This window comes from Eschrichtius robustus, chromosome 5, assembly GCF_028021215.1.
Source record: "Eschrichtius robustus isolate mEscRob2 chromosome 5, mEscRob2.pri, whole genome shotgun sequence".
Classification (NCBI taxonomy): Eukaryota; Metazoa; Chordata; class Mammalia; order Artiodactyla; family Eschrichtiidae; genus Eschrichtius; species Eschrichtius robustus.
The window spans coordinates 82343564-82370318 of NC_090828.1; the positions used below are offsets into that span (position 1 = coordinate 82343564).

General features: G+C 37.4%; 1 protein-coding gene across 11 annotated transcripts in view; it reads right to left on the reverse strand.

The window, feature by feature from the left end:
* Window positions 1-446: 446 nt before the first annotated feature.
* Window positions 447-26755, reverse strand: part of MBD5 (methyl-CpG binding domain protein 5) — a 410838-nt gene continuing 384529 nt past the window's right edge. For 10 of the 11 annotated variants that reach the window (XM_068545149.1, XM_068545154.1, XM_068545152.1 and 7 more), the window contains 4 exons: window positions 23407-24615; window positions 12797-12870; window positions 3887-3962; window positions 447-903 (listed from right to left, as the gene is read on the reverse strand). In XM_068545149.1, the coding sequence (XP_068401250.1) occupies window positions 832-903; window positions 3887-3962; window positions 12797-12870; window positions 23407-24615 (1431 nt within the window). In that variant the 3' untranslated portion in view covers window positions 447-831. The remainder of the gene's footprint in view (window positions 904-3886; window positions 3963-12796; window positions 12871-23406; window positions 24616-26755) is intronic. The other variant, XM_068545157.1, reaches the window with a different exon arrangement.

Sequence of the window (26755 nt, forward strand, 5' to 3'; positions counted from 1 at the left end):
GATTTTTTTTTTTATAAAACCTATCCTACTTTAAAACTTAGGTAAAAAAAATATGCAACAAATGGTTGCAGTTTCTGAATTCTTAATTTAGACCTGTGAGCCCTTGTCCCTTTAGAAATCGGCAAGGTTTCGATGTCCTAGACACCCAAAATCAAGTCCAGTGCTTCCAGGCAAGGTTCATTCCAAACAGACAATATAGATGGACACTCAGTGGTGTGCAGTGTATGTCATAATTCAGTTAATACATTATCATGCCTTTTCTCTGCTGTTAAATACAAAAACAGCATCTTTTACATTATCATAGAAAAGCATTTAGGTTGTATTTTTATTTATCACTTTACACTTGTAGTCTCTGGTAGGTGTACTCCATAGAAACCAAAGAATTTTGTACACTATTTCTTTGTACAATAAAAGATAAAGTGTGCATTAGGTATGCTTGTACATGACAATATTGTACAATATTTACATTTTTGATATCACCATGAAATTCTGCATTTTCTATATACAACATGGAAAATTCTTCAGAAACATTTGGACTATTTCTTATAATCACAATTTTAGTATTATAGAAAAAGAGTTTCTCAGTAATCTCTTGACTATTTATCACTCTCATCATTCAGGGATTCTGATTGGTTTTCCAGCATTCATTATCCTTCCTGATCAAAAAAAAAAAAAATATTGTATCACTGTTTCTTTTAGCACCCTGTGGCGGTGTTAACTATCTGCCATAGTATAAATATTGATATAACAGTGGCTATATCAATACTTATATACAGCTATATCTGTGCACATTCCTTTAATAAACACTGCGCATTGGTGAAGTAGTCCCTGTTATCTGGAGATCTTCCTCCTCTTGGGTTTGGGGGGTCTCATTTGTCTGTCTCCCTGTGGGATTTGGTGAACCTGGAAATAAAAGAGATGGGGAAAAAAACAACAACAACAGAGATTGAAATCACAAACACCATACGATTTCTGACAAAGAAACAGGGTAGGGAACAGACTCTGGCCCTCATTTTCTATCATTGATATCCTGAGGCATTTAAAATGTTTACCAAGGCCCAGATCACAGCGTGCCCACAGTCACTATAGAGGATGAGGAATCTTGGAAACGAACAAGCAGAGCAACGCTCTGTGGACACCCCCCCCCCCAACTAGTGGAATACAGAGGAGGAACTGGAAAAAAAAAATCAATGTGGGAAATGGGACTTGCATACCCCCCGCTGTCCATTTAAGACAAAAATAAGACGTTTCCCATCAGAGATTCCCTGGATCACTAATTTCACTGAAGTCTGGAAAAGTGGATAAATATATACTAAACATATTTTCTTCTTTACTTCATCACTGTACTTATTTTATAACTGCTATGAAGGGTCAAAGATAATACAAAGATGCTCACAGCTCAGCCCAAGGAGGTTTACTTAGGAGAAGAATCGGATGGAAAACAGAATACCACTACCATCTGTTGGCAAATCTAAGCGTGTGTAGTCTGGGAAGAGTAATTCATACAACTCATCTTTATATACTAATGCAGAAACTAGACGCATTTAGGGCTGTGTATCAGATCGAATGGGGTGGGGCAGCAGCAGAACTTGGTTCCCAGGTATCAGACGGCATGTATGGTTTTGAGGGGCAGAGGACAAGTGCAAGGGAGGTGATCAGGTGCCCCACGTTGTATTGCAGCTGTTGTGATACAGATAGGAGGGGGCAAGGTCAAGACCCAGGAAAGGCAGGATGCGCCCAAGGCAATGGTGTAGTAAATGCTTAACAACCAGCTCCCTGTGGAGGGACAAAAGCCCACTGTAACATATGCCAGTCTCTGTGGTATAATACGTGTTTCCACCACGGCCAATTTCAGGCTACCAATGGGATGTCACAGAACTCAGACTTAGGAAGAGATGTGCAGAATCAGCTCTCAAGATCCACTACAAGTTGGCTCAAATGCATGTTTTAAAGGTAATGTTTAGATAAAAGCAAAGGCCAATGCTATTCAGAGTCAAATACAGAAAACTTTAAAAAATATTATATTTCAAAAATAACACCTATGAGTTTCTCACACTGCTTCATCCTCCTAACCCCTCCATATACATTCTTTAAAACCACTAGTCTCTGATAAAGAGCCAACTGAAACCTTTTTAAAACTGAGGAAAGAAGCCTTTATTCAAGACTGCAAACTAGTAACCTGTGGATCAAATGTGGCCTGGAAAGGGATTTTATTTAGCTATATGGTGTTTTAATATTTCAAAAATAGTTGGCAACACTAAAAAATGAGAAATTTTACTTCTAGACTTGTGGCATCTCATGAAAAATGGGAAGATCTTGCAACACTGACACAATTCCTCACATGGCTCAGATGTGCCGCAGCATGGAAGCAGGAGCTCCTTCTGGACAGAGCACAGCCCCCAAGTTGCCAGGGTCCCCAGCACTGCTGACTGCCTGCTGGCCACAAAGGCCAAATGTCCTGAGACAGAGACTAGCGAGATATTGCCAAACCCATTTCTCTTCTCCCTGAGCAGGCACGGTGTATAGTACATTTACTAGTCCCCTTGAATTAAGAAGGCCACATGATGGCCTTTGGGTCAGGCCAGTGGAAAGTTAGCGGAAGTGATGAGCTTTCAGGTCTGGCCCATAAAACCTATCCTGGTGTCCTCTGCGTACACGGTCTTCTCTCCCCTGCTGGGCTGGATGCAAAGGATGTAATGGAGCACTCTGAGGCCCTAGGGAAGGGTGGACACTAGAAATAGAAAGAATCTGAGCCCCTGAATGACTGTGCGGAGCAAGCCCTTCCTCAACCAGAAGGAGACCCAAGTGAGGAACCATCTTTATGGCGTTGAGCCTCTAAGACTGAGAGTTGGTACACAGCCTACCTTGACCAGTGCATCTTGGTTGGCATTTCTTAATCCACTGAAATTGCTCTTTTACTCATACCTGACCCCTTTTACTTAATGATATTATTTGCCTGGCCCTAGAAGGCGTTTGAGTTTATAATCTCCGCTCCAGAATTTTCCTATAATTCTACCAGGAAAGTTAACATCTCAGGGTCTCAGTTTACCCACTTTTGAAATGATGTGTCGGATCACAAAATCTCTAAAGTCCATACCAATCCCAACACTCTATGAACGTATAACTTATCTCTGTCATTCAATAGCCACTAGATGACTTGTTAGGATTCAGATAACCTTCTTAATAGTGTCAAGTAAACGTAAATTACCTTTTATTGCTGAGTAGCTTTTGATAATTCACATTTATTAGAGATTACCAAAATTATATTTTGAGCATTTACATTAGCCAATATATAAATTAGAGAATGATGAGTAAACTTCTCACATTCAACACTATTATATGCACCATCCAATAAAAATGAAAAGAAAAAGTAGACTCTACTTCTTTAAAACCAGTGGTTATAGTGTTAAATAATTTAACAACAGGATTTTGGGCCAAATATTTTATTTTTTTACGTAATAGTAGAAAGGAAATGAGAGATCTATATACTCTTGATCTTGATCCTATGTTCAATTTCCCTTTTTGTTTTATGGGCAGAGTGAAATTTATATTACTGAATACTTAGGCAACACTAATGATCACTGCTATTCTGAGAGTCAAATGTAAAAGCTGTGATTTGAACTTCAATATTTTGCTGCTCACATTTTAAAAGAATGTTATATGGGGAAAAAAAGGTACTTATCTCAGGAAAAAAACATAGTTAATACCACTAGGTTATTTTTTCTTAAGTTATTTTTAATCTTTTCTGATATCAGTCTTTTTCTGAGCCTAGTAATTTAGCATTGCTATGTGAGTTGCTTGACAGTACTTAAGAGACTTTACCAAAAAGTACAATACAATTTATTTCCAAAGAAACACAATATAATGGAAAAATAAATTAACTTACAGTCCCAGACATTTTGTCCAGTTCACTCATGGCCTCATGAATAGCAGCTTCTAAATGGTTATTTAGCTTTCCACTTCTGGAATTAATGAAAACAACACACCAGATTAACAAATTAAAGAAACAAAATCTCAATGTAAGTCCCTAATCAGAGAACAGAAGTACCCATTCCACAAGAGAAAGTCAATTTATATTCACATTTGACAATTCAGATGACAAAACACTCTGGGATTCTCACGACTGAATACTAATGACAAAGTCACATAACTACAGAAAAAAAATTGAACACATGATTGGGGAAAATGGATTCTTTCCCCATCCACATGTTTCTTCCATAGTCTGATGATTTTGCAAGAAAGCTGGGCCACAGGTCTCTTTTCCCACCGATGTAGCTTGTCCTCTGAGAGTCCAGCCTGCTTTGCATTGCCTTTTGTTCTGGCTTGTCTCTTTTGCAGGCGGTCCGGCTGTGTAGCCAGAGGAAGGGCTCTGAACTTCAGGCTCTGGCCACTAGGGAGCTCCCTCTACCCTCTCTGGAGCGTCCTGGCTTCAGGAGTTGAGCAAGTGAAGGCTGAAATCCTGGTGCACATTTGTTCCAGGTGGGAAACAGTTCAACTCGCTACACCTGAGGCTCTGCCACATTTTTTTTTTCCCCCCACAAACCAAAATGACATAACTATTTGAGCAAATAAAGAATGATGGGCTCAGAGTGTCTATCACTCGTCTGACCTTTTCTCTCCACTCAGCATACCATCACATGTACTATAACACATGGAACATCTGCCATGATTGAAAGTTTTATCTAGGAAGCTGTTAAACTAATTATTAAAATCAGGCAAATCTACACTATCCATGTCTATAGTTATGTCCACTCTAATTTTTCCTTCTTGATGCATATAAAGAATTACCCAATTATTCTGAGTACTAAGGTGATTCATTTCATTTATCTTGTCACGACAATTACCAGAAAAGCTGCAGAGGTAAACCTTTTCAAAATAGGCTGTTAGCATGGCTTTCCAAGAATTAAGTCCTATCCCAGCATCTACATGGAGACTGGAAATTTGCAGTTGTAGAAGACTTTGGCTCACAGACCCATTTGGTTTGGCTCACATCATGTTTAGAAACATATTTGAGCTTTAGTGGAATGCTTTTATTTATTTATTTATTTTAAAAATTTATTTATTTTTGTTCGTTTTTATAAATTTATTTATTTTACTTATTTATTTTTGGCTATGTTGGGTCTTCATTGCTGCACGCGGGCTTTCTCTAGTTGCGGTTAGCAGGGGTTACTCTTCGTTGCAGTGTGAGGGCTTCTCATTGTGGTGACTTCTCTTGCTGTGGAGCACGGGCTTCAGTAGTTGTGGTGCACGGGCTTAGCTGCTCCGCGGCATGTGGGATCTTCCCAGACCAGGGCTTGAACCTGTGTCCCCTGCATTGGCAGCTGGATTCTCAACCACTGCGCCACCAGAGAAGCCCTAGTGGAATGCTTTTAGATGAGGCTTTTTGGTTTACCACAGCCCTCACCAAGTTTTACCCTCATACACCAGGACTGAAAAATTCATACATTTAGTTTCTGTATATAATCCTGAGTAGTATACTGCTAGGTACCTTGTGGATACTCCATATATTTACTAAATAAAAATATTTGTCTAAAGCTGAAACAACGGCTCCATATTTTGGGAAATATATATGCACTTAAGTCAGTTTAACTGAAAGGAAAGATTAATGTAGTGGTTGTAACTAAATTATAAGGGCAATGCAGCACCAACCTCTTCCCCCACCTTTTATTGGCCTGTAAGCTAGCGTCTAGCTTTTATATTCTTCCCATTTACTTTTAGAAATGTAAACAATGCAGAAAAGTGCATAGAATAAATTAGCAATCCCTATCAAACCCATTTCCAAAAATAAACTTAATAAATTACATATTTCCTTTAATTCTTTTTTATAAAAAAATTAAGCTGAAGTTCCCATTTGTTATCAATTCCTAGTCCCATACTCTCCCACCCTCCTCCCCAAAGGCAACTAACTGTGTTGTGTATTCTTACAGTGTGTTTTAATATTTTATATGATATATCCATGAACAGTACCTAGTATTGCCTTTTACGTGTTTTATATATATGTATCATACAAATGGTGTCCTGATATACCTACCATTCTGCAACTTTTCTCTTTCCCTTTTATTGCTATTTTTGAGTACTGTCCAAGTTGATATAATCTATTCACATATTGTCTTTTATTTACCTACCTTTTCCAGTTTTAAGGGACCCTGGGCATCTTGTAGAGTCAGTCTGAGTTGTTTTCCCAATGAGGAGTTTGCTAAGCATGATTCTGGGTGACTGGATAGGAATCCAATCCCAGGACTCTGTAGGGCAATTTAAGCTGAGCTGGGGTTGGGCTGGGGCCCCTTTTGTGGACTGTTTAGCAAACGTCTTGACAGTATCACAAACTGCCCAGTTGCCTGACAATATTACACCTTGTGTAATGTGTTAAATAGCTTTGTCCTTACTATTTCTTTTGTATAAAAGTATGAGCATAAGTTTAAAAGATATTTGTTATGCATTTTTATTTACTATCTTATGGGTTTAAAATTGACTATATAAAGGTTCTAAATATCTAAAAAGAGGTAAAATGTTTCAGTGAAAAACCATCAGAGAATCTTGGTTCTCTCACCTTTAATAATAAAAATAGCTAGTATTTATTAAAAAGTTTGTATGTGCCAAGAATTGTATTAAATCTTTATATACATTATTTCATTTAATCCTTATAACAATCTGATGAAGTAGGTATTATGACAACTGTTTGTATGCAATACTTCATGACTTTTTAGGGAAAATTGGTGAAACCAACTGCAATTTTATAACGAAGAAGATGGATATTTAACTACAAATAGTTTTCAAAAGTAATAGAGTCATAAAAATGTTTTCCCTAACTATGAAAAATTACAGTGACATCACCATTAAAGAATAAAAATAATTCAACATTATTTGTTGAATAAATAGACAAAATTTTAGGAGTTTGTGATTTCATTCTTCAACGAGATATTTAAAATGTTTATAAATACCTTGTGTCAATTTAAGGTAATTAGTATGTATTTCCTTTAACAAACTTAAGTAGTTATTAGAGGGTGAAATGACTACTTTTGGAAGAGAGAATAAATATGGAGACGTGGCGCAGGAAATTACATGAATACATCATTGGAATCAAGAGGTAAAGAGAGTTTCCCAGATGTCAAATCTGCATACTAATTTTTACACTAGCTGGTCAAGTCGGGAAAGAATGAGCTTAAAAGAGGAAGAGAAAACTCCATGAGTCCATGAAATGAAAAACTAGTCAAAATTCAGTCTTCTAGTCCAGAGGGCCTCCTTATGGAGTCTCTTCTACTATTTTCTCTTCCCCACTGACATTTAATAATAAACATTTTTACTGATGGACACTCTAAAAGCTACTTGATTAAGCAAAAGATGTTCATATAATCACATTTCTAGTTATTAATGGAGATAATTGCCACTTACCTTCACTGCCTACATTGTCACACATTACCCTTATCCTCATTAGTTAAAAAAAAAAGCCAGGTACACATCTGTGAATGGTATGAGAAATAAGAGGGAAATGAGAAGTGCACGTTGCTCTGGACTGTCAGTTCAGAATTTAAGCAACTCACTTCATGTAGAACAGAACAAACTTGGATAAGACATAAATGTCAAGAAACTTCGATTCTAAAACCTAATCCATAGGGAAAGTATGCAGATTTAAGAACATTCAACACATGAGAGATCAAGATGGTGGAGTGCGAGGACACTGAACCTACCTGCACACCCCACCCCCTGCCCCAATGAATATATCAAAAATACAACTACTTGTTGAGCAACTCTCGCTGAAAACGACCTGGAGACTAGCAGTAATGACTCTTCTACAACAAAGACTGTAGAGAAAGGTCCACATGGAGTCTGGTACGAAGGGAGGAGAAGATATCTGGTCGGGAGTCGCACACAGAAGAGGAGGGGGTATCACCAGCTTGGAGATCCTCCCTGGGGAGCACGGGGTTCAAGCCACATTCAGGCACCCCAGCCCTGGGGTCCAACACTGGGAAGATGAGCCCCTTAGCTGGTCTGAAAACAAGTGGGGCTTACTGGAGGGCTGTAAGAAACTGAGACTCCGCTCTTGAGTGCATGCACAGACTTGCTTACCCCACCGCCACACACACACACACAGCAGAGAGACAGCATATTGGAAACAGCCTGGTGCTTTGGCTGTCTTGCCAGCACACTCCCTAGACTGCATTGGGCTCCTGCTCCAGCCCTTCTCGCTTTGGCACTGCTCTCCACTAGGGCAGGGGCTGCCATTGCCAATGAGAGTGCACACACTTAGAGGGAACGGAGCCCGCACAGACCCTCTGACCAGGGCAGAGGCAGCCATTGCCAGTGAATGTATCCCTGACCACATCTGGAGGGAGGAGAACTAGCCCAATATATCAAGTGAAAACACTACTTTAAAAAGATACATGTACCCTAATGTTCATAGCAGCATTATTTACAATAGCCAAGATACGGAAGCAACCTAAGTGTGTCCATCAACAGATGAATGGATAAAGAAGTGGTATATATATACAATGAGAATACTACTCAGCCATAAAAAAGAATGAAATTTTGCCATTTTTAACAACATGGATGGACCTGGAAGGTATTATGCTTAGTGAAATAAGTCAGAGAAATACAAATACTGTATGTTTTCACTTACATGTGGAATCTAAAAAAAAAACAAAAATATGAATGTAACAAAACAGAAACAGACTCACAGATACATAGAACAAACTAGTGGTTACCAGTAGGGAGGGGGTGGGGTGAAGGGCAAGACAGGGGAAGGGGATTAAGATGTATAAGCTACCAGGTATAAATTAAGATACAAGGATATAACATACAGCACAGGGAATATAGCCAGTATTTTATAATAACTTTAAACAGAGTTTAATCTATAAAAATATTGCATCACTATGTTGTATACCTGAAAGTAATATAATACTGTAAACCAACTATATTGCAATTTTAAAAGATAAAGAAAATTTAATACAATAAGTATCATTTCTTGGTTTTAAAGTAAAAGTGTGATTTATGTTATTTCTTTTTCACTTTCCAGATTCATAAAAATAAGGTTACTGAACAAATATATATGTACATATAGGCAGAAGATTTGATCCTCACTTAAAATCATGACATATCTAAAAGCTATGTAATTTTTTTCTTTAATGAAGCTATTTCCTCTTTTAAGTAGAAAATGACCCTGAGTGATTCTTCAATAAATACATTAATATTTCTTTTGTGATTAGGCTGTAATAAGCACATCACTTTAAAGATATTTATTTATTGTACTGTTTGATTTGATTATAGGATATTGAGAATTAAAATGACTACATAATGCTCTAAACGTCTAATATGGTGATAGAAAGTTTCAACTGGCAAAAATACGTGATGATTTTGTTTGTTTCACCTGCATCTTCACAATAAAAATAACTTTACTAAATACCGTGTGCCAAGTAGTACGTTAAAGTTCTCTTTATATTATAACAATTCTAAGAGGTTGGAATTAATACCCCCATTTTAGAAATGGAGAATTTAGGCTCAGAGAGGTTAAATAACATACCCAAGGGTACACACAGCTATGTAGTGATGGAAACAGGATTTCAACTCAGGTCAAAAACCAACTCCCCTACCCCCTGGTTCTCCTCTTCCTTTCTGATCACTATTCCCATCTCCTTCATTATCTCTAGTAAATGTTCAAGTGCCCCAGCGTTTAATCCTTAGCCCACTATTCAAATTGGTAAAAGTATCCCTCTGTGACTGCAGTCAGTTTTACATAATCAAATACCACTTCTTCCCAGTTTCAGACTTGTACCTGTGGGATCACAGGTACCTCACACTGCACTCAACAGTTTTCTCCTGTGTTCCCCATTTCAGTTTCCACTACCCATGAAGTCACCCAAGCTAAAACCCTGAGAGTTGTCCTTGATTGCTTGTTCTCCTTCACATTCCAACCAAATCACCATGATGTTCTGTCAGTCTTACCTCCTAAATATTTCTTGATCATATTCCTTCTCCTCCATTCTCATGGCTCCCCTCCTGGTTTGAGTCCTCATCCTCCCCTGTCCTCTGACAAGGCCTCCTAAATGGATGCCCTTGTCTCCAATACTGTTCTCCTAAAATTTATCCTCCATATAGCTATATCTAAAGTGAAAATCCAACCACCTGTCCCCTTCAGGCACTTCCAATAACATAGAGACCCACGAGGCCTTACTAGGCCCTTTATGGTCTGGCTCCTGATTATATCTTTGGCTGCATCTTTTACAGTTCCCTGTCCCCTAAATCCAAATGCTGATCTCATCTAAATGCCACCCCCTACCCCCGCTCCATTGTCCTTGTTTCCTTTGTCTGGCTAATACCTATGCAGTGTGTAAGGTTTGGCTCAGATATTAGCTCCTCTAGGATGTCTTCCATTACCTGAGTTTAATGCCACTTCTCTGTGATCCCCAAATATACTATACATATTCCTGTCATTGCAACTTTAGCATCTTAATTATTTGTTTCTACATCTGCCTCCTTCACTAAACAGTGATGTCCAGGGACTATAGCATTGTGCCTGGTTGGCACAGATTTTTTGCTAAATTAATCTCCTTAAATTGGAGAATAAGTAAATGATTAAATAAATAAATAAGTGATTGGGTTCAACATATCATTTATCATTATGTAACCTTCAACTAATTATTTAAGCTATTTCGGTCTGAGTGTCCTCATCTATAAATGGGTTCAGTAATTCTGGCCCATCTTCTGATTGGGAGAATAGAAAAATGGATTTTAAATCATATATGCAAAATGTAACGTATTCTACTAGGCATTTATAAGGCAAGTCAGTCTACTTAGACAACAGCCTGATAAACAAAGCTGTTTTGCTTCATATTTTTGTCTTTTACCTCTCCAATCCATACTCTTATGCTTATGGTTTCATGAGAGTTCCTTTAGATAATGCCACTTAGGACTCGTATAAATTCACCAGAAATAGTAAAATGGCTTTGAGGAAAAATGCTTAAACTGCTGTTCGTTACTCATTACCTTTCAGAAATTGCTTAATAGCAAATTTATGGGGAAAATACAGCTCATTTCACGGCAGTATAGCTAAATATTTGGAGGAGTTATTTTATTTCTGTGTTATCAACAGTTTTGGATATATTGCACATAATCCAGCTAACTGGCATACCTCACCAAAGAAAAGATTTCAGGGATATTTTACATCCAATAAACAAGTACTATCCGGCTTCCTTGGTGGTGCAGTGGTTAAGAATCTGCCTGCCAATGCAAGGGACACGGGTTCGAGCCCTGGCCCGGGAAGATCCCACATGCCACGAAACAACTAAGGCCGTGCACCATAACTACTGAGCCTGAGCTCTAGAGCCCTCAAGCCACAACTACTGAGCCCACGTGCCACAACTACTGAAGCTTGCAAGACTAGAGCCCGTGCTCCGCAACAAGAGAAGCCACGACAATGAGAAGCCCGCGCACCGCAACGAAGAGTAGCCCCCGCTCACCGCAACTAGAGAAAGCCCGCGCACAGCAACGAAGACCCAACACAGCCAAAAATAAATAAATAAATAAATAAATTTATAAAAAATAAAAATAAAAAAATAAACAAGTACTATTGAATATTCTAAAGCAAATGGCCCACTGAAAATTTGTGACGTAGGTAGTTTGCAATTTCCCTCCTTTCATCCAGACCTTGTATGAATTTTATAGGCTTTATTCTACTACTAACCTCTGCATTGTGTCACTTCAGTCAGAATAGAGGGGAGGGGACTTGCCTCACTGTGTGCCTTATCAGATCTATAGTGAATCTGGCAATTCACTTGGCCCTCACCACAACCAGTGCCAACTTGCTACCTTCCAAAGGAGTCCCGAACATAGGAGCACAGGAGTTTACTCCTTGCAGCTGGCATCTTTTTATGAGACATTCTAGTGAGGTGAAGAGAGTCTCCCCAAGATTTGTTGAGTTCTAAAATTTTAGCTCTGGCAAGAATTACTGAAGACACCACTAAGAGAATGAGTGCCCTTTAATAGATATTATTATCATTACATAAGTCTTTTATACAAGATACACTACTAATCATTATGTTTTCATAATTCTTAGATGTTGGATAATATGAAAATTATAGTAACTGAACAGGTGTATTGATTATATATATATTTAAAATAACTTTCCATGTACATATACAGAAGCACATTTATAGTTCTCTACCTTAAAATGAAATAATAGTTATGATATATAAAACTACATTGCATTACAGTCAAATTGTGTTTCAAACATTATCTACTTGTCCATACTACATTTACTCAGACTATAAAGATCTAGAAAAAATTGAATGATAATAATGTCCCAAAGTTCAACTTATTATTATAATTCCAAAGAAAGCTTAATGCCCCTGCCCCAAGAAAAAATAACTATCTACCATCACTTTGACTAACAGTTAATCTGCCAAAGTTATTCACATGTGTACAACTCGGGGTGGGGGGCGGGTATTCCCCCTCCCAAAGTATTTGAATTACAAAGGGATATACTTTTGCTACACTTTCAGAGACTAATTGCTACATGTTGAGAATATTAATCATATTTTCTTTCCCATTAAATGGGAGGGATGGAGACGGAAGGAGTAAGGAAAGAGCTGATGAGGTGGGAAACCCCACACACAGTATAAATTGTTAAGAAAATATTTTCTGTGTAGCTGATTTATCTATAATGGTCCTCTTGGATGATAACTTAAGCAGTACTGAGGCAAGAACCAAGATGGACAAAATCAGTGAGATTTCATTGTCCCTTTGAAGGAAAACCAGTAAATTATATGCTTGAAAAACAAAACAGAAAAAAAATAGTGCTTACTTTCTGTTCCTTTTCCGGGCTCGGCTGTAAGCTTCTAAACCTTCTGTTAGTGTCTTCAACTTCTCGGGCTCCACCTGAGTGAAGGCATGAAGACCAAACCACATTACCCAGACCTGCAATTGTTAACAGTGTGTTTATTTTCCTGCTGTACAAGCAGGTGCTGCACTGGGGGAAGGGAGGCTTAACTCTCACTGCCCTGTCAAATGCTCTGTCCTCACTCTAGCAGAGGTTGATTCTGCGGCTCCCAGGCTGCAACATCAGGGGAAATGAAAGACTGGCTTTCAAAAGTGTCAACATTTTCAAAATAATGTTTTAAGAACAAAACTTGGAATTTAAATAACCTTCATTTCACAAAATCATATCAACAAGACATCCTGGTTTGCTTTCTGCACTGTCTGATGCTCAGCAATTGCAAAGCTGTATTACATTAGGGATGAACAAGGGCGGTGGTTAGTGAAGGGGGTGGACTTTGGAGCCAGCAGATGGAAGTCTGAATCCAACCTCCTCACTTTCCAGCATGAATAAAACACTTAAATTTCCTGAGCCTCAGTTTCCTCCTCTTTAAAATGAGGACAATAATACCTACCTTCCTGCTAGAATCGCTGTGAGAATTAAAATGCAACAAGTCACGCTGAACACTTAGCTAAGCATAGAGCAGCTAGTGTTATTCAGTATGCGTTAGGCTCTGCAGAGGCCAGAGAACGAGTGGGGCACTAAGCTGCACGTAGTCCTTAATGATGTGGGAAGAGGGTGTTGCTACACCTGATGGGCGTGTTCTCTCCCCTGTCCTGCTTCCCCCCGCCAGCCTAGGTTATGTGACGTCTGCTATCTCATCGCCCTGTGCCACTAAATGGTGGCTGGGGGATTAGTGGGGAAGGGGAGGTGCAGCCTTTGCCACCTGCCCCTTGTAAACTCTATCATGGTTCTTGAAGCCACTTCTCCTAAGAAAAGCAATTAATAAATAGGAAAAGTTGTATGTGAATAAAAACACATTTAGAAAAACACTGCTACTTTTATTGATCTTAAACACAATCTAAGTAGAAACAGTACTGCTTGCTGTGTAAATATAGCTTCAAAGTAAGTCCCCCACCATCCCTTAACCCAGTTTTTCCCTCACCCCTACACTACTTTTGTATAAAAATTCAGAGGTTGCCAAAACGCCTAGTGGGTAAGAAAATTTACACTAATAAGCAAGGAAATGATTAACTTTTGTCTTTAAATCTTCCTGACTCATGAACACCATTCATAAATAATTTTTCTTGGACCCCTTCAAATCTAGTACACAGTAATGATTAACAAAGGGTCTCCATTATCAAGTCTGAAAACAAGCACTTCTAATTATTCAATGAGAAAAACAGTCAAATAATGGAAACATTTTCCTTTTCATGACTTCTGTATTTTGTCCCAAAGGATCCAAATGTCTTACATACACACGTTCATTGGGGATACCTAATCTATTGTGCCAGAACAAGAGAGAACTTTGTTCCAGTAACAATTCTACAGGAGTGATGAAGTGTCTTATTGGGATGACTGGAAAAGCTTAAGTAAGATGAATATATCCATGTGTTGTTTTTTAAAAAAAGGTGCCTGGATACCTTTTCACATTTCACATTAGAAATGAGGTTCTATCTTGCATTCACTCACACAAAGAAAGTACGAAAGATATTTCACACATTACATTTATGTAATTTATAGCTAATTCTGCTTATATTTAAATTATTTTCTTGGCAGCAAGGAGAAAGCTCTCCTGTAACATAAACTTCTATTAGACACAAACTGGTGTAGTGAGAGATCGCAGCAGGGATTGATGCAGGCAACAGAAAGCAGATTCACAGTGAAACAAAGCAACACACCACAATGAAAACTTACCCAATTGGTCTTAATTTTAAAAACTTAGTTAGGTTGAACTACTTTTAAAAAATCATCTATTTTTGTTTTTAATTAAGAAATAAGGGGCAGTAAAAGCATTTCTTGTGCATTTATTATGTAGAAGGTACTGTTTTATTATTTAATGCGGTAATAGTGCATACCAGTATTGTTTTGTCATTTTACAGTTGGGACTTAAGTGAGTTTAAGCAACATGGCCAGAACTGAAACTCAGATCTGACTCCAAAGCAACCTCTCTCCACCACACCAACTCTAATATACATTGAAATATACATAATATATATAGGTATATGTATAAATATATACACACACATATATACACACGTAGGTATATATGTATATACACACATACTAAAAAAATTAGGTCAAATTATTTTAAATCCAATTATAGTTTTATAGATATTTAGATGATACTTGCTCAAACTTATCTTCAAAAATTTTTTTATGCTTGGATAATTTTCTGGTGATTTTTTTGAACTAATTCTCTACCATGATTTCTTCATTTAAATATGCCTCTAAGGTTCTATGGTATCTCATAATAAATTACATTATTTATAAAGGATTCAATGACCTTGAAAGAGAAAGCAATGATGGTGCTTTCTGAAACTAAATATAAGTAAGACACACATCACTCTGTATTTCTGAGATGACAAGATCATACATTTCCACAAGTAAATGTTTAGTTTATTTGGTTTCACAATTTTAGTATTCTTCTGTATTATGAAATATAATACCTGAAGCGGGTGTGTTTTTTCTGGGGAAATATTCATCTACTTATACAATATTCAAGAAAGTCTTTAAGGATACCTCCCCCCCACCAAAGGTATCAGGGAACAACAAAATAAATTCCATCTCTAGCCAAATAGAAATCATATTTAATGATTTAATGAATACTCCCTCATAAATTACTTAGCTAACTTGTAAATGAAGAAAGTACTGGGAATCAAACACATAAATATAACATTAAAAAGATTAAACACATACATATTTTAAAATAAAACTTACACTGAAGGAGCAAGTAATTTCAGACACTATTTTAATCTGTAATTTCATAATCTTATATTCCTGTATATCCAAAAGGCAGAAGCTCCATAAGTTGACTCCTATCTTGGTGAGAAATTGGGGGAGAACTTTATAATGTATCTTTACCGATAATCTGCCAACATATTCTCATTCTAACAGTGACGATGCTAACGGTAATGGCTACCATGGTATAACTCTGCACATGTCATTCTAGAATTAGAAAAAGATACCCAGAACTTATATGTATTTATAGTACATATATTACCTTATGTATCAGTATACACATATGTTGAATCCTAAATCCCTTCTTTCATTCATTCAGATTCTTTAGATATAATAATTCTTTGACATAAATAGTCCTGTAGTCTGTTCCGTAGGGTTAGAAACATACCCATAGAGCCAGACATTATTATATGGTGAAAGTTTGAGTTTTCTGAACAACTCTGAAGCTCTGGTTGCTTATTCTGTTCAAAAGGCACGTATTAAACATTTGGTAATTTAATTAAGTTTGATATGGGGTCAGCACAGTAGCATGTAGTGTATCTCAGAAGTAAGTCTATGACAAAAGGAGACACAAACATTTCAGAGAGCCAAAGTGACCCTCTGAAAGCGAGGTATAGTATGTATTAGAAGAACCTGGACCAAAGATCCTAGATCACTTTTGAATAGAGCCAGTTAACTAGAGAAGATGTCAAAATTCCCCCACAGGTTTTAATCCCTGATAACAGGATTAAATCTCTTGGTGATTACTTTGCTGGTACTTAGTGCTGAGGCAAAGCTGTCACACAAGGTCAAAGGATAGAGCAGAGCCACGTCACAGATTTCATAACAGAGATAGAACAGCTGACCTCAATCGCCCCTTTTCATTCTTCACTTCCCATCCCATTTCTACAGTGTCATCAGCTCCTGTTTTTGGGGGAATGGTATCATGCAAAGAGTACTAAGCTTAGAGTTAGGAGACCAGGGTTGGGGCCTGGTTTAACTGCTTGTGACTTGTGCCCTTAGGAATGCCACTTCCCTGAGCTCCAAATGGAAATAATTGTGTGCATCTTTATGGAGAGGATCTAAAAAGATTATAAATAGGAAGGTGCTTTATAATCACCAACCAAAGTGCCACTGGTGGCATGTGAAATTGTTTTAGGTGGAACATGGACAGACCTTTAATCATTTTTAATAGTTATATACCCATATAAATTTATATTAGAAAAATATGAAAACATTATACCTATGATTTCACATATATCTTAGAATAAGACTAGAAGTTATTTTTAAAGTGGCTTGAATAGTGCCTACATAATACGTGCCAAAAATATTTGTTGAATGAATAAATAAATGAGTAAATGAATTTAAAGAAAAATTTTAACTAATAGTACAGGTAACATGTGACTTGAGCTGAAGTCTGGGAAATGCAGTTCTGAAGCAATAAGCAAATAGGAGGCATTTATTAGGTTTGTTGTTATCAAATATTTATTAAATAGTAACTAGTTTAATAGTAACTATTTTAATCTTCAAGCTGAAAGTGTCTTGCTAACTTAAGTGCAATATTTCAACAGTTCTGCAAGCATGGGTATTAATGATAAACAAATAATTTGGGGTAAAAAGTTGACTCACCTGTGACAGAAAGGATGAATCTAATTTTCCTACAATAGTACGTTAGGAAAAATCCATAAAGTGAATCACAATTTTTTTCAAAGGGACTAAGCAAATCCACATTATTACAGTTTTAGTCAGTGGCACTATCTGAGGCTTTTTCTTGGCTTCCTTTCCTCTTCAGTTCAGATAGCAGCGTTTTTAAGTACTAGAGAACTATACACTAGGACTAGAGTAAATCTATTCTAAATATGACAATACATTTCATATAGATCCATAAGACATATAGAATTAAATGTTTTGAATAAACTTGTACTTCTAAGGATACACTGTTTAAAAGTCCATATAACAGAAGCATGTATTTGCCTCATACCTGAGGTTTCATTTGCTACTAACCATATGACAACCGTATTGACAAGCTCAAGAACTCTGTGCTTGGTCTCAGTTATCTATGAATGGAGACAGTCCTCCTTTTCCTCTTTAATCTTTCTCAGAAAAAAAAAAAAAAGTTCATGGTATTCCACAATTTACTAAAGTTTACCTAAGCTTTGTACTCAGTTTAGTCTTTTCCCTAATATTCATATTTTTGGTGTTACCTAGTTTTTCATTTTTATTACCTTTCAAATTCTGATCAGGCACTGACTTTGTTTGCCTGGATTTTATCTTGCTTATTCCTTTTCAAAAACTATTTTGCTCCTTTTTCAAAAAGATTCTGTTGCTACAGAGCACTGATTGCCCCAGCCACCCCACCAACCAAAATGCAGCCCAAATATTGTGGATATTGATTGGGTATAGAGAAAATAATTCATTTCCAGAAGTGGTTAAGAAAATATATAAGGCAAAGGGAATACACAAAGAACACTTTCAACAGAGAATGATAGTACCAAAGAATATAAATAGTTAACACTGATAATCAAACCCAGAAAGAATGTTCTTCAAAGTAACAGTGTTTAAACCTCACAGGAGGGTATACCTCCCAAATTTAGTTCCCAGGCTCAATTTCTTAAGTTACACACCCCCAGAATGCCACTGTAAGCTATCTCTGGTTTTGCTCCATACCATCAAAACGTGAGTGCATGTGATACTGAACTGACGTACAGAAAGTGATTGTCTCAAAAAAAAATTCGGCATGAGTTTTAATAATGATGAGTTCTTTCTGTTTTGAACTACCATTCAGAGAGCTACTTTAATCTCTACCTGTCAAATATAACCATATGGAAAAAAGTCAAAGTGTGAGTCTAGAGAATGAGCACCCTACCCATTGCTTTTAAAAACGTCTTCATTTAACCAGGTGATGTTGAACCAACATGTAGAACTTTTCTGGGTAATCAGGAGATGTCTCTACCTGTCCAACAACAACAAACATTTCACTGAAAGGAAACATTTTGGTGCCAGTACAGAAATAAATTCTTTCCTAAATTTGGCTTGAGTCAGAACACACATCGAATGTAAGAACAATGAAATATGAAGACCAATGGGACAGTGTGCAAAAAGAGTAAAAATAATCTACTCAGAAAAAAATAAGAATTTTATTTTTTTTGATTACTGGTAGTCAATCCTTTTAGGCTAGTTAATGTAAGATCAAAGATGGCGGATGATAATTACAAAATATATCTTAGGAAAAAAAGAGCACTTTTTCCTGTTTTAAAATAGTTATTGAAATAAATACATAAAGATAACCATTACCCCCCATAGTTGCACAGGCTTAAAATGTTTGTACATCATAGTGTATAGGTATAACGCCAGTGGAAGCCACTTTCCTTTCCAAGAATTCCTTAACACGGTGCCAAGATCTGGCAGTACATTTCTCCAGCCATGACTCAGCACTGAGGTCTTATTCTTGGCCACTAAATCTGAAACTATAAAGGGTTCATGGTGCAGAGAGAAGCTTGTACCACTTCTTTAGACAAAGTATAAATATCTTCTAGATTGTACTTTGTTACAAACTGATAGTCAAAGGAAAAAATGAATTAGTAAGGAGATACACCACTTCCTGAATGGTGTTATATAAGGCACATAACATCCTTCGGTGCTGTCACATAGTTTCAATATTGGGACAGTATTATATATAGGGGTGATTCAGCGCAGCTTTTCACAGACTGTTAAAAATCTCTACTAATTAATATTGTTGAGTGTTTTGGGGGGTAGGAAGGTAGAGGAAGAAAGTCTGAGTTTATAGAGTTTAGAAACATTGAGGAGAGGGGGACTTTCAAGTTCACTCAACAAACTAAGTGCTTTAAAATGCTTCCAAGTAGAACTCCTGCTTAAAATGAACAGCTAATAGGAATTTATAATCAGATATGCCAATTTGTATGCAACGTCCTGAGGTTCATAAAAAATAGTTATAAACTATTTCATTCATTAAATATGTTATTATTATCCTTTCACCCCCAACCTGGTTAGTAAGTCCTTTTTACACAGATAATGCATAGGTAAACAATAATGAAGGTCAAATGACCAAAATTCCATAATGGTAGAATCCAAATTCCTAAGGTTGTTTAATACAGTGCTTGCTTTGGCAGCACATATACATAAGGTTGTTTAATATAGACAACAGAGAGGAGGAGGCTAATTTTTACTGAGCCTCTTTTGTGTACCATCTATTTATGGTAATGCATTTAATTCTTAAACATCATTCTGAGTAGGGATTAATATTCCCACTTGAGCAGTGAGGAGATTTCAGCTCTGGAGATTAATATACCCATTCAGGACCATCTAGGGAACTGGCAGAGGTGCGTTTAAGCTCACACAAGAATGCCCGAAGCCCAGGCCTCTTTTTGCCACACCTGGCTTTCTCTCTAGTTCTCCAAGGACTGTGTTCACACAGTATTTGATATTTAGAAATCATACCTCCTAGAAAGGAATCTCAGAAATTGCAGGACATTTCTAATGCATTATTAGTAATTCTGCTACATTTAACACCCCACGGAAGATTAAAAATGTCTTTCTAAAATCATAAGCTGACCAAGTCATTTACTATCATGACAAACAGTTGGCTAAAGTATCAGGTTATGGACAACTTGGAGATCTCAGTGCCTGCTCCAATCACAGCCCTGACCTCTCAGTCCAGAGACCACTCATGCAACCTGAAAACATGAGAGGTGCCTGGCTTGCTCTGAACTAGTAACCTGCAATCGTGTTCATTAATTATTATTATTTTTTTCTACTTTGCCTGCTTCCAAAAAGGATTTGAAGTGACTTGCTGAGAACAAAGATTGTAACAGAAAACAAATGATAGGTTTGTGAGATGTGAGGGATGGGAGGAGGTAAGATAATAAATCTATTCTAAAACTTGAGTTAACACAGATTTTATCTGGTGGGATCTGACAGGATCTTGGATTAAGTTACATACTTGGGTGGACACAGAAATACTAGTACGAAAACCTGAGAGGCTAAGAAGGTTTTAAATAATCATGTGTAAGAAAACCGTTTAGCAAACCTTTTCTTTGGAGATACTACAGAGACACATACTGGGGGAAATGGTCCCACATTCCACATCAGCAAGACGGAATTAATAAGATTTTACTATAATAAACAAATAGTTTATGAAGTCAGTCTCTGTCTTCCCCTCTTGACTTTATTAAAATGTCAGGCAGTATATGGAAGGAAACCTAATACACTGCTTAGCTTTCTAAAAGCAGAAGTTTAGTTATAAACGCGGAAGACTTTATCCAATATTGTGAGGACTAAGGAGTTCTATGTAAATAAAATTTACATCATAATTGGTTCACAACTTTAAACCAATTTTACTGTAAAACATGTTTTATAGGAGATCTTTTCAAATAGATCATGCTTTGTCTTACACAGATATTAACCATAGTTTAATCTTTTCTATGTGGACCAGGATCACCAGGACATCAGGCAGAGGACATTTGGCTTGAAGTCAGAGAGATCTGTGTTTGAAATTTCACCTTTCCTGGTATTATAAACTGAGAACAGGGTTTGGCTAGCTGGGCATCATGAAATAAGGTATGAGGAAGCCCTTCCTTTGTTTGGTGAGCTATAGGGGGAAAAAAAGGGTCTGTGAAATAGCACTTTGTTTTTTTATGTGCAAAAGTGAGGTAGGTCCTGAAAAGACCAGAGGTTTTTAAAATGTTAAGTGCCCTAGAGCTTTTAAGGCTGTTATACCTTGCTTTTTAATGACAGATAAATATTTCATGTGTTATCATTAATATTTTATTATAAATTTTCAGTTTTTCACCTCTAAATGTTTGCTTTCAATTACTTTTTCTGATTTACCAGAAGTATTTTTAGTGTATCTTGATATCAAGATTTTGATATCAAAGTTTTGAGAATGCAAAATTACAATGTCAGACAATGGGAGGGGGGATATTTGAATTTACAGAAACAATTTTATGCTCTCTATTAGGAATTCACCTATTGTCTATAATAAAGAAGAATCTGGATTTTTGAAACACTTTTATTTTATAGTGACTGAAAATCAGTTGAGTATTTAAATAAAGTAAAATAAATGTTTCTTGGACTCTTAGATAATGATTTTTTTTTTTAAGTGCATCTCCTTAAACATCAGTGAGGAACTCAGATCTCAGGAGTTTGCTAACACAGACTAAGCAGAAGATTAGGACCACTGTTTAATGTGAAATGTGTTGAAAGTACATGCCTTTATTCTCCTGAGGACATAAAAAGATATTTAGACAAGTCATTTAGGACAGGAAGAATGTTTCCAGGAAAGGGAGGCCATAATCTTTTCCTTAGTTAAGCTTTTTTGGTAAAATGGCACACAAAAAAGACTTGGTTTCATCTGCACAGAGATTATAAAACAGTTTAATGTCTACATCTTGTATGTGTAGCAGTTCCGTTTATATCATAAAAGCCCAGTTTTGCTGTTTCTAATTATATTTTGAATAAACTGTCAAAAATATTTAGGTTTATCAACCTAAAGAATGATTGTCTGGTCTCAGAGAGATTAGAGAATAAAATGTTTTGTGAATAGGAGTATGGAATTCATTTTCTTATCAAAGGTAGAAACATTATGCCCAGAGTGTATCCTGACAAGTATATATTAGGCATTATAAGCAATGGGTTTAAGGACCTCCCGGTCATTTGGAGAAAGACAATCCTTTTACTGTGCTGGCAAGAATGCTTTTGGTTTCCTTTGCCATGAAACCTAAATGCCAGTGGAGGTTTGAGCAGAGTTGAAAGAGCTTTATACAATATACTCTTTAAGAGAATAATATATACCTGTAAGAGGAATTTTTATTTCCTAAGGAGATGAAAAATTACATGTTTCTTCATCATATGTGGGGAATGTACATTATTATCTCCTCCTGCTCGGATATAAATTTTTTCTAAATGTACATTATTATCTCCTCCTGCTCGGATATAAATTTTTTCTATCTACTTTAAACGTTCTGCATATTTCTTGCCTAGTGAGTCAATTCTACCAATTGTGAGGGGGAAAAAGAAGCTCAGAAGACCCCTACTAATTTCTTCTAAATTGAATGGTAGTTTCATGGAGAAGTTTTCATTTAATTTATGTGATCAGATTGTGTTAAGTAGAACCAGACTACGGGGTTAAACATTTCCATATATTATAAAGACCCAGAACGTTTCCTGAAAGGAGACTCCATTCTGAACTCAGATGTTACCTGCTGCTTCCAGAAATGGCTGCAACTCCACCCCAATTTTACCCTCTCGCCAGCTCTATGTGTCACATGTCAGCATATGGGAGAGATGCAGTCCCCTGGCACTTCCTGCTGCCTGGGAGGACCCCTACCTCTGCCACACTGCTGGTTTCCAACAACCACCATATTTTTTTTTTCTCCCATCATTGCCAGTTGCCTTCATTCTCTGTGTATGAATGAAGAATTAGGTACATGCAAGGAAGGAAGGCAAAGTTAACAAAATTCTGGAAATCTAGTTCCTGGGTTAGAGCCACCCTGAGCCCTAGTGGGATCTACAAATGCTTCACAACTCACCCCTTGACGATACGACATTTTGGTGACTACAACCATCCCCTCTTCATTTTATGCTCCAGAAGTTTGTGAGACCTCAATGAGTCATGAAGAATCCAAAGTGATGATAACAAAAAATAATAATTGATATCTGAACAAAGGTTAGTATTTGACAATGGATAAAGATTGGTATACCTTCCCTTCCTCGGGGCTTTGTTGACAAGAACTGTGAACGTCGTCTTCTCTTACTAATTTTCCAGGCCAGGAAGTCAGTCCTTTGATTTGGCCCCAGACCAAGTCGCCAACGTTGAACGTCCTTGGCCTATAATGTATCAATTCATTTGAAGAAGGGGAGTCTGGATTCCTTAGGTCATCTTCACTACTAATGCTTTTAGCGTCTGAAGGGCTAGGTACACACCCGTTAATGCTTTTGGCATTAAAGTCTCCATTGTAATGGATGTAGTCTTTGACCAGAGAACTTTCCAAACTATTTGAGGAGCTTGGAGATTGCTCCTCTAGGACCAGGTCTTGCTTTGTGGTGCTCAGCAGCTCTCCAAAGCCCCGACTCTGTCGAGGTCTGTTCCCATTGATGTGTGTACATCTTTCCACAGTGTTCTCTAGTCTCTCCTTAAAACTCATCATAGTTCTTTTGTAGTTATTATACCTGAAATTTTCCTCCAGAATTTTATCCCCTTGACAGTTTCTTGGTGGTAACAGTATTGGGTGCTGTTCCCCAGGCAGAAATGGCAGTGTAGAGACATTGTTGGGTCTTTCGTGACAAGGACTATTGTGGATATGGCCTGGATGATCTAAAAATTCCTCACACTTCCACCTGTTTCGCTCCCCTCCAGGGCTTTGCTCCCCATCCCACTGTTTTTTAGATGTGTGGCAACTTGCCGACTTGAAATATTCAAACCCATCTCCTTCGTTTGAGTTTTTCCCATGGTCCAGATTGCTGGGCAGCCGAACCCCTCTTACACTTCTCAGCCTACCATCATGATCAACACTGCCCATGTTTCGTCCATGAATGACCGCACTGACAGCACTGGGGAGACTTAACGGGTCACCAATTGAAGCAGTGAAGGCACTCATGGCACTCAGAGCTGGAATGGGGCTGATCTGAGTTGTACTGTTGACTGCAGTGGTGATGACAACCTGCATTCCTTTGCTGGCTGCATCAACAACTGCTTTGTAAATAGCATCTATGGAAGCATCACCTTGGCCACCCACAACGAGGCCATCCTTCACCTGTTGACCAAGAGATGGGTCAATCCGCGATTGCAACTCACAAGATGTATCTTGGAAAGGTGGAAGTGTAGTGTTTGGATTTTCGGGAAGTGCTGTGAGCCCCGGCTGAGTGCTTATTCTTTTGTTTAGGAGAGCTGCATCTTCCTGCATTCTCACCTTAAAGAAATAGACAGGAAGCAGTGAGAGAGAGAGAAAACAATATTCAAGTCCTTAAAGAGAAAGACCATAATTATAAGATTTACCAGAAGACAAACAAATATAACAAGGAAGGCAATATAAAGAAAGAACAAGACTCAAAAATGAAATTAAAAGTCACTCTGTATAGAAAGGCTTATGTCTTGATTATATTTGGGTACTGTTTCTTTGATTGAAACATGTAACAGATTTTTTTAAAAAAAATCATCATTACTAAACACTCTCTAGGAAAATTAAAGTTGAGGTGGTTGGATACAAAATGTTTCCAGGTGATGACTCCATGTTTTTAGTGTCATTACAGGTTTTGCAACTTGGAATTCAAAGAGAGAAACAAGTCTGTCACCAGCACTGCTCAAATTAAAAAGGAAAGCAGATTTAAAAATGATTTCTAACTCACTGATATTTCTACTGATGTAAGTGCAATACAATATAAGATAAAACAAAACAAAAAACATATATCCCTTTCTTAACAATAAACTAGTTCTGATATGACACTAAATTTTTGAAGTCTTTAAATACGGTAGTAATGCCTACTCTTGAACCTTACCAGGTCACTGCCTGAGGGACACCCCCATGCTGCCAACAGTGACAATGGCTCACTACAGAGGTGATGCTTAATTGGGAAGAAGTGAAGGGAGGGAATGCCCGCCAGGGAAGAATATCAATACTCAGGACAGGAATGATGAGTGCAATTTGAAAAAGTCCACAGGTTATTCTAATTTCACCAACCTCAGCTAAGAATTGCTGCTATAGACCGTTGATACTTTGGATTTTTTCCCCCACAGTGATCACTCCCTTCCTGTCTTTATATCCTTTCCTACTAAACCAGAACCTGGGATCTATCAGCACATAACTACTCTCATGCCATTCTCCCATTGTCTACACCTATCAGATAAAATCCCAATCTTGGATCAATTTAACTCCCTACCTTATATATCTATATGTACAGTGAGGATGCTGAGTATCTATCCACAGGAACTTATGGCTTCCAACCACAGCTGGGGGCTTATGTTCCCATCAATCCTATGATTCTCTGGTTAGGTATCACTCCCTCTCACAACTATTCAGATATTTATCCACTTCCTCAAGCCAGCTGCTATACTATATCCCACACTATTCTTAGTAAATGACCTTACTTAGAGATAATGAAGTTCACAGGTTAAGAATTCTCATAATTCTTATACTCTGCTATTCCCTGCCTTCTGGCAGCACACACTTCGCTGCAATATATGTGTCCCTGATCCTGTCCTGCTTCCCAGTGTAAGAGGAGCCCCTTCTACTCTCCGAGAGTTGCCCTCCATTCATGCTCTGGATCCCAAGCCTCTCCTCAGAGATCTTGCCTTATCTGTTACCCCTTCTCTTCTTTATGTTCAATCTCTTCCACTTTTTTTTTGTCTCTTTCCTTTAGCGTTCAATATGTGCGTGGCTTCCATATTTTAAAAGTTTGCATTCAACCTATGCCCGCCTTGGGGCACTACCTTGTTTCTCGTATGTTCTTCATAGTTAAGTTTTTGAAAGAGTAATCCATACTCTTTCTTTTTTCATCCTTACATTCATTGCAGTCTGGTTCCTGCTCCCACAACTCCACCAAAACTGCATTCCACCAAGTCACTGGTGATGCTCTAACTGCTAAATCTAATGGAGTCCCTTCAGGCTTTATCTACCTATTTACTCAATGACATGGTTGAGCACATCCTCTTTCCTTCTAAATTCTTTTATTATATAAGACATATATGAACATTTTCTCATTGTCAAAAAAGAGAAAAGCTTTCATCACTTCCCCACCCAAATCTGTACTTTTGCATGCCACTCTGATGCCATTTCTTTCTCAGAAGTAATCAGTGTTCGAGTGCATCCTTGCAGACTTGTTTTTAATACCTTAAGGTGTGTAGGTGTATATCTAGTTTCCCTTCTTTCTTCCATTCCTTCCTTTCTTCCTGCCTTATTTCTTTCTTTCACATAAATGGTATTGTATTTTAGTATTGTTCTATAATACTACAGTATTGGAGCTCTGTAATCTTGTGGATCTTCTATATCAGATTATATAAATCTACCTAATCTTGTAAACTACTAGATAGATGGATATAGCATAACATATTTT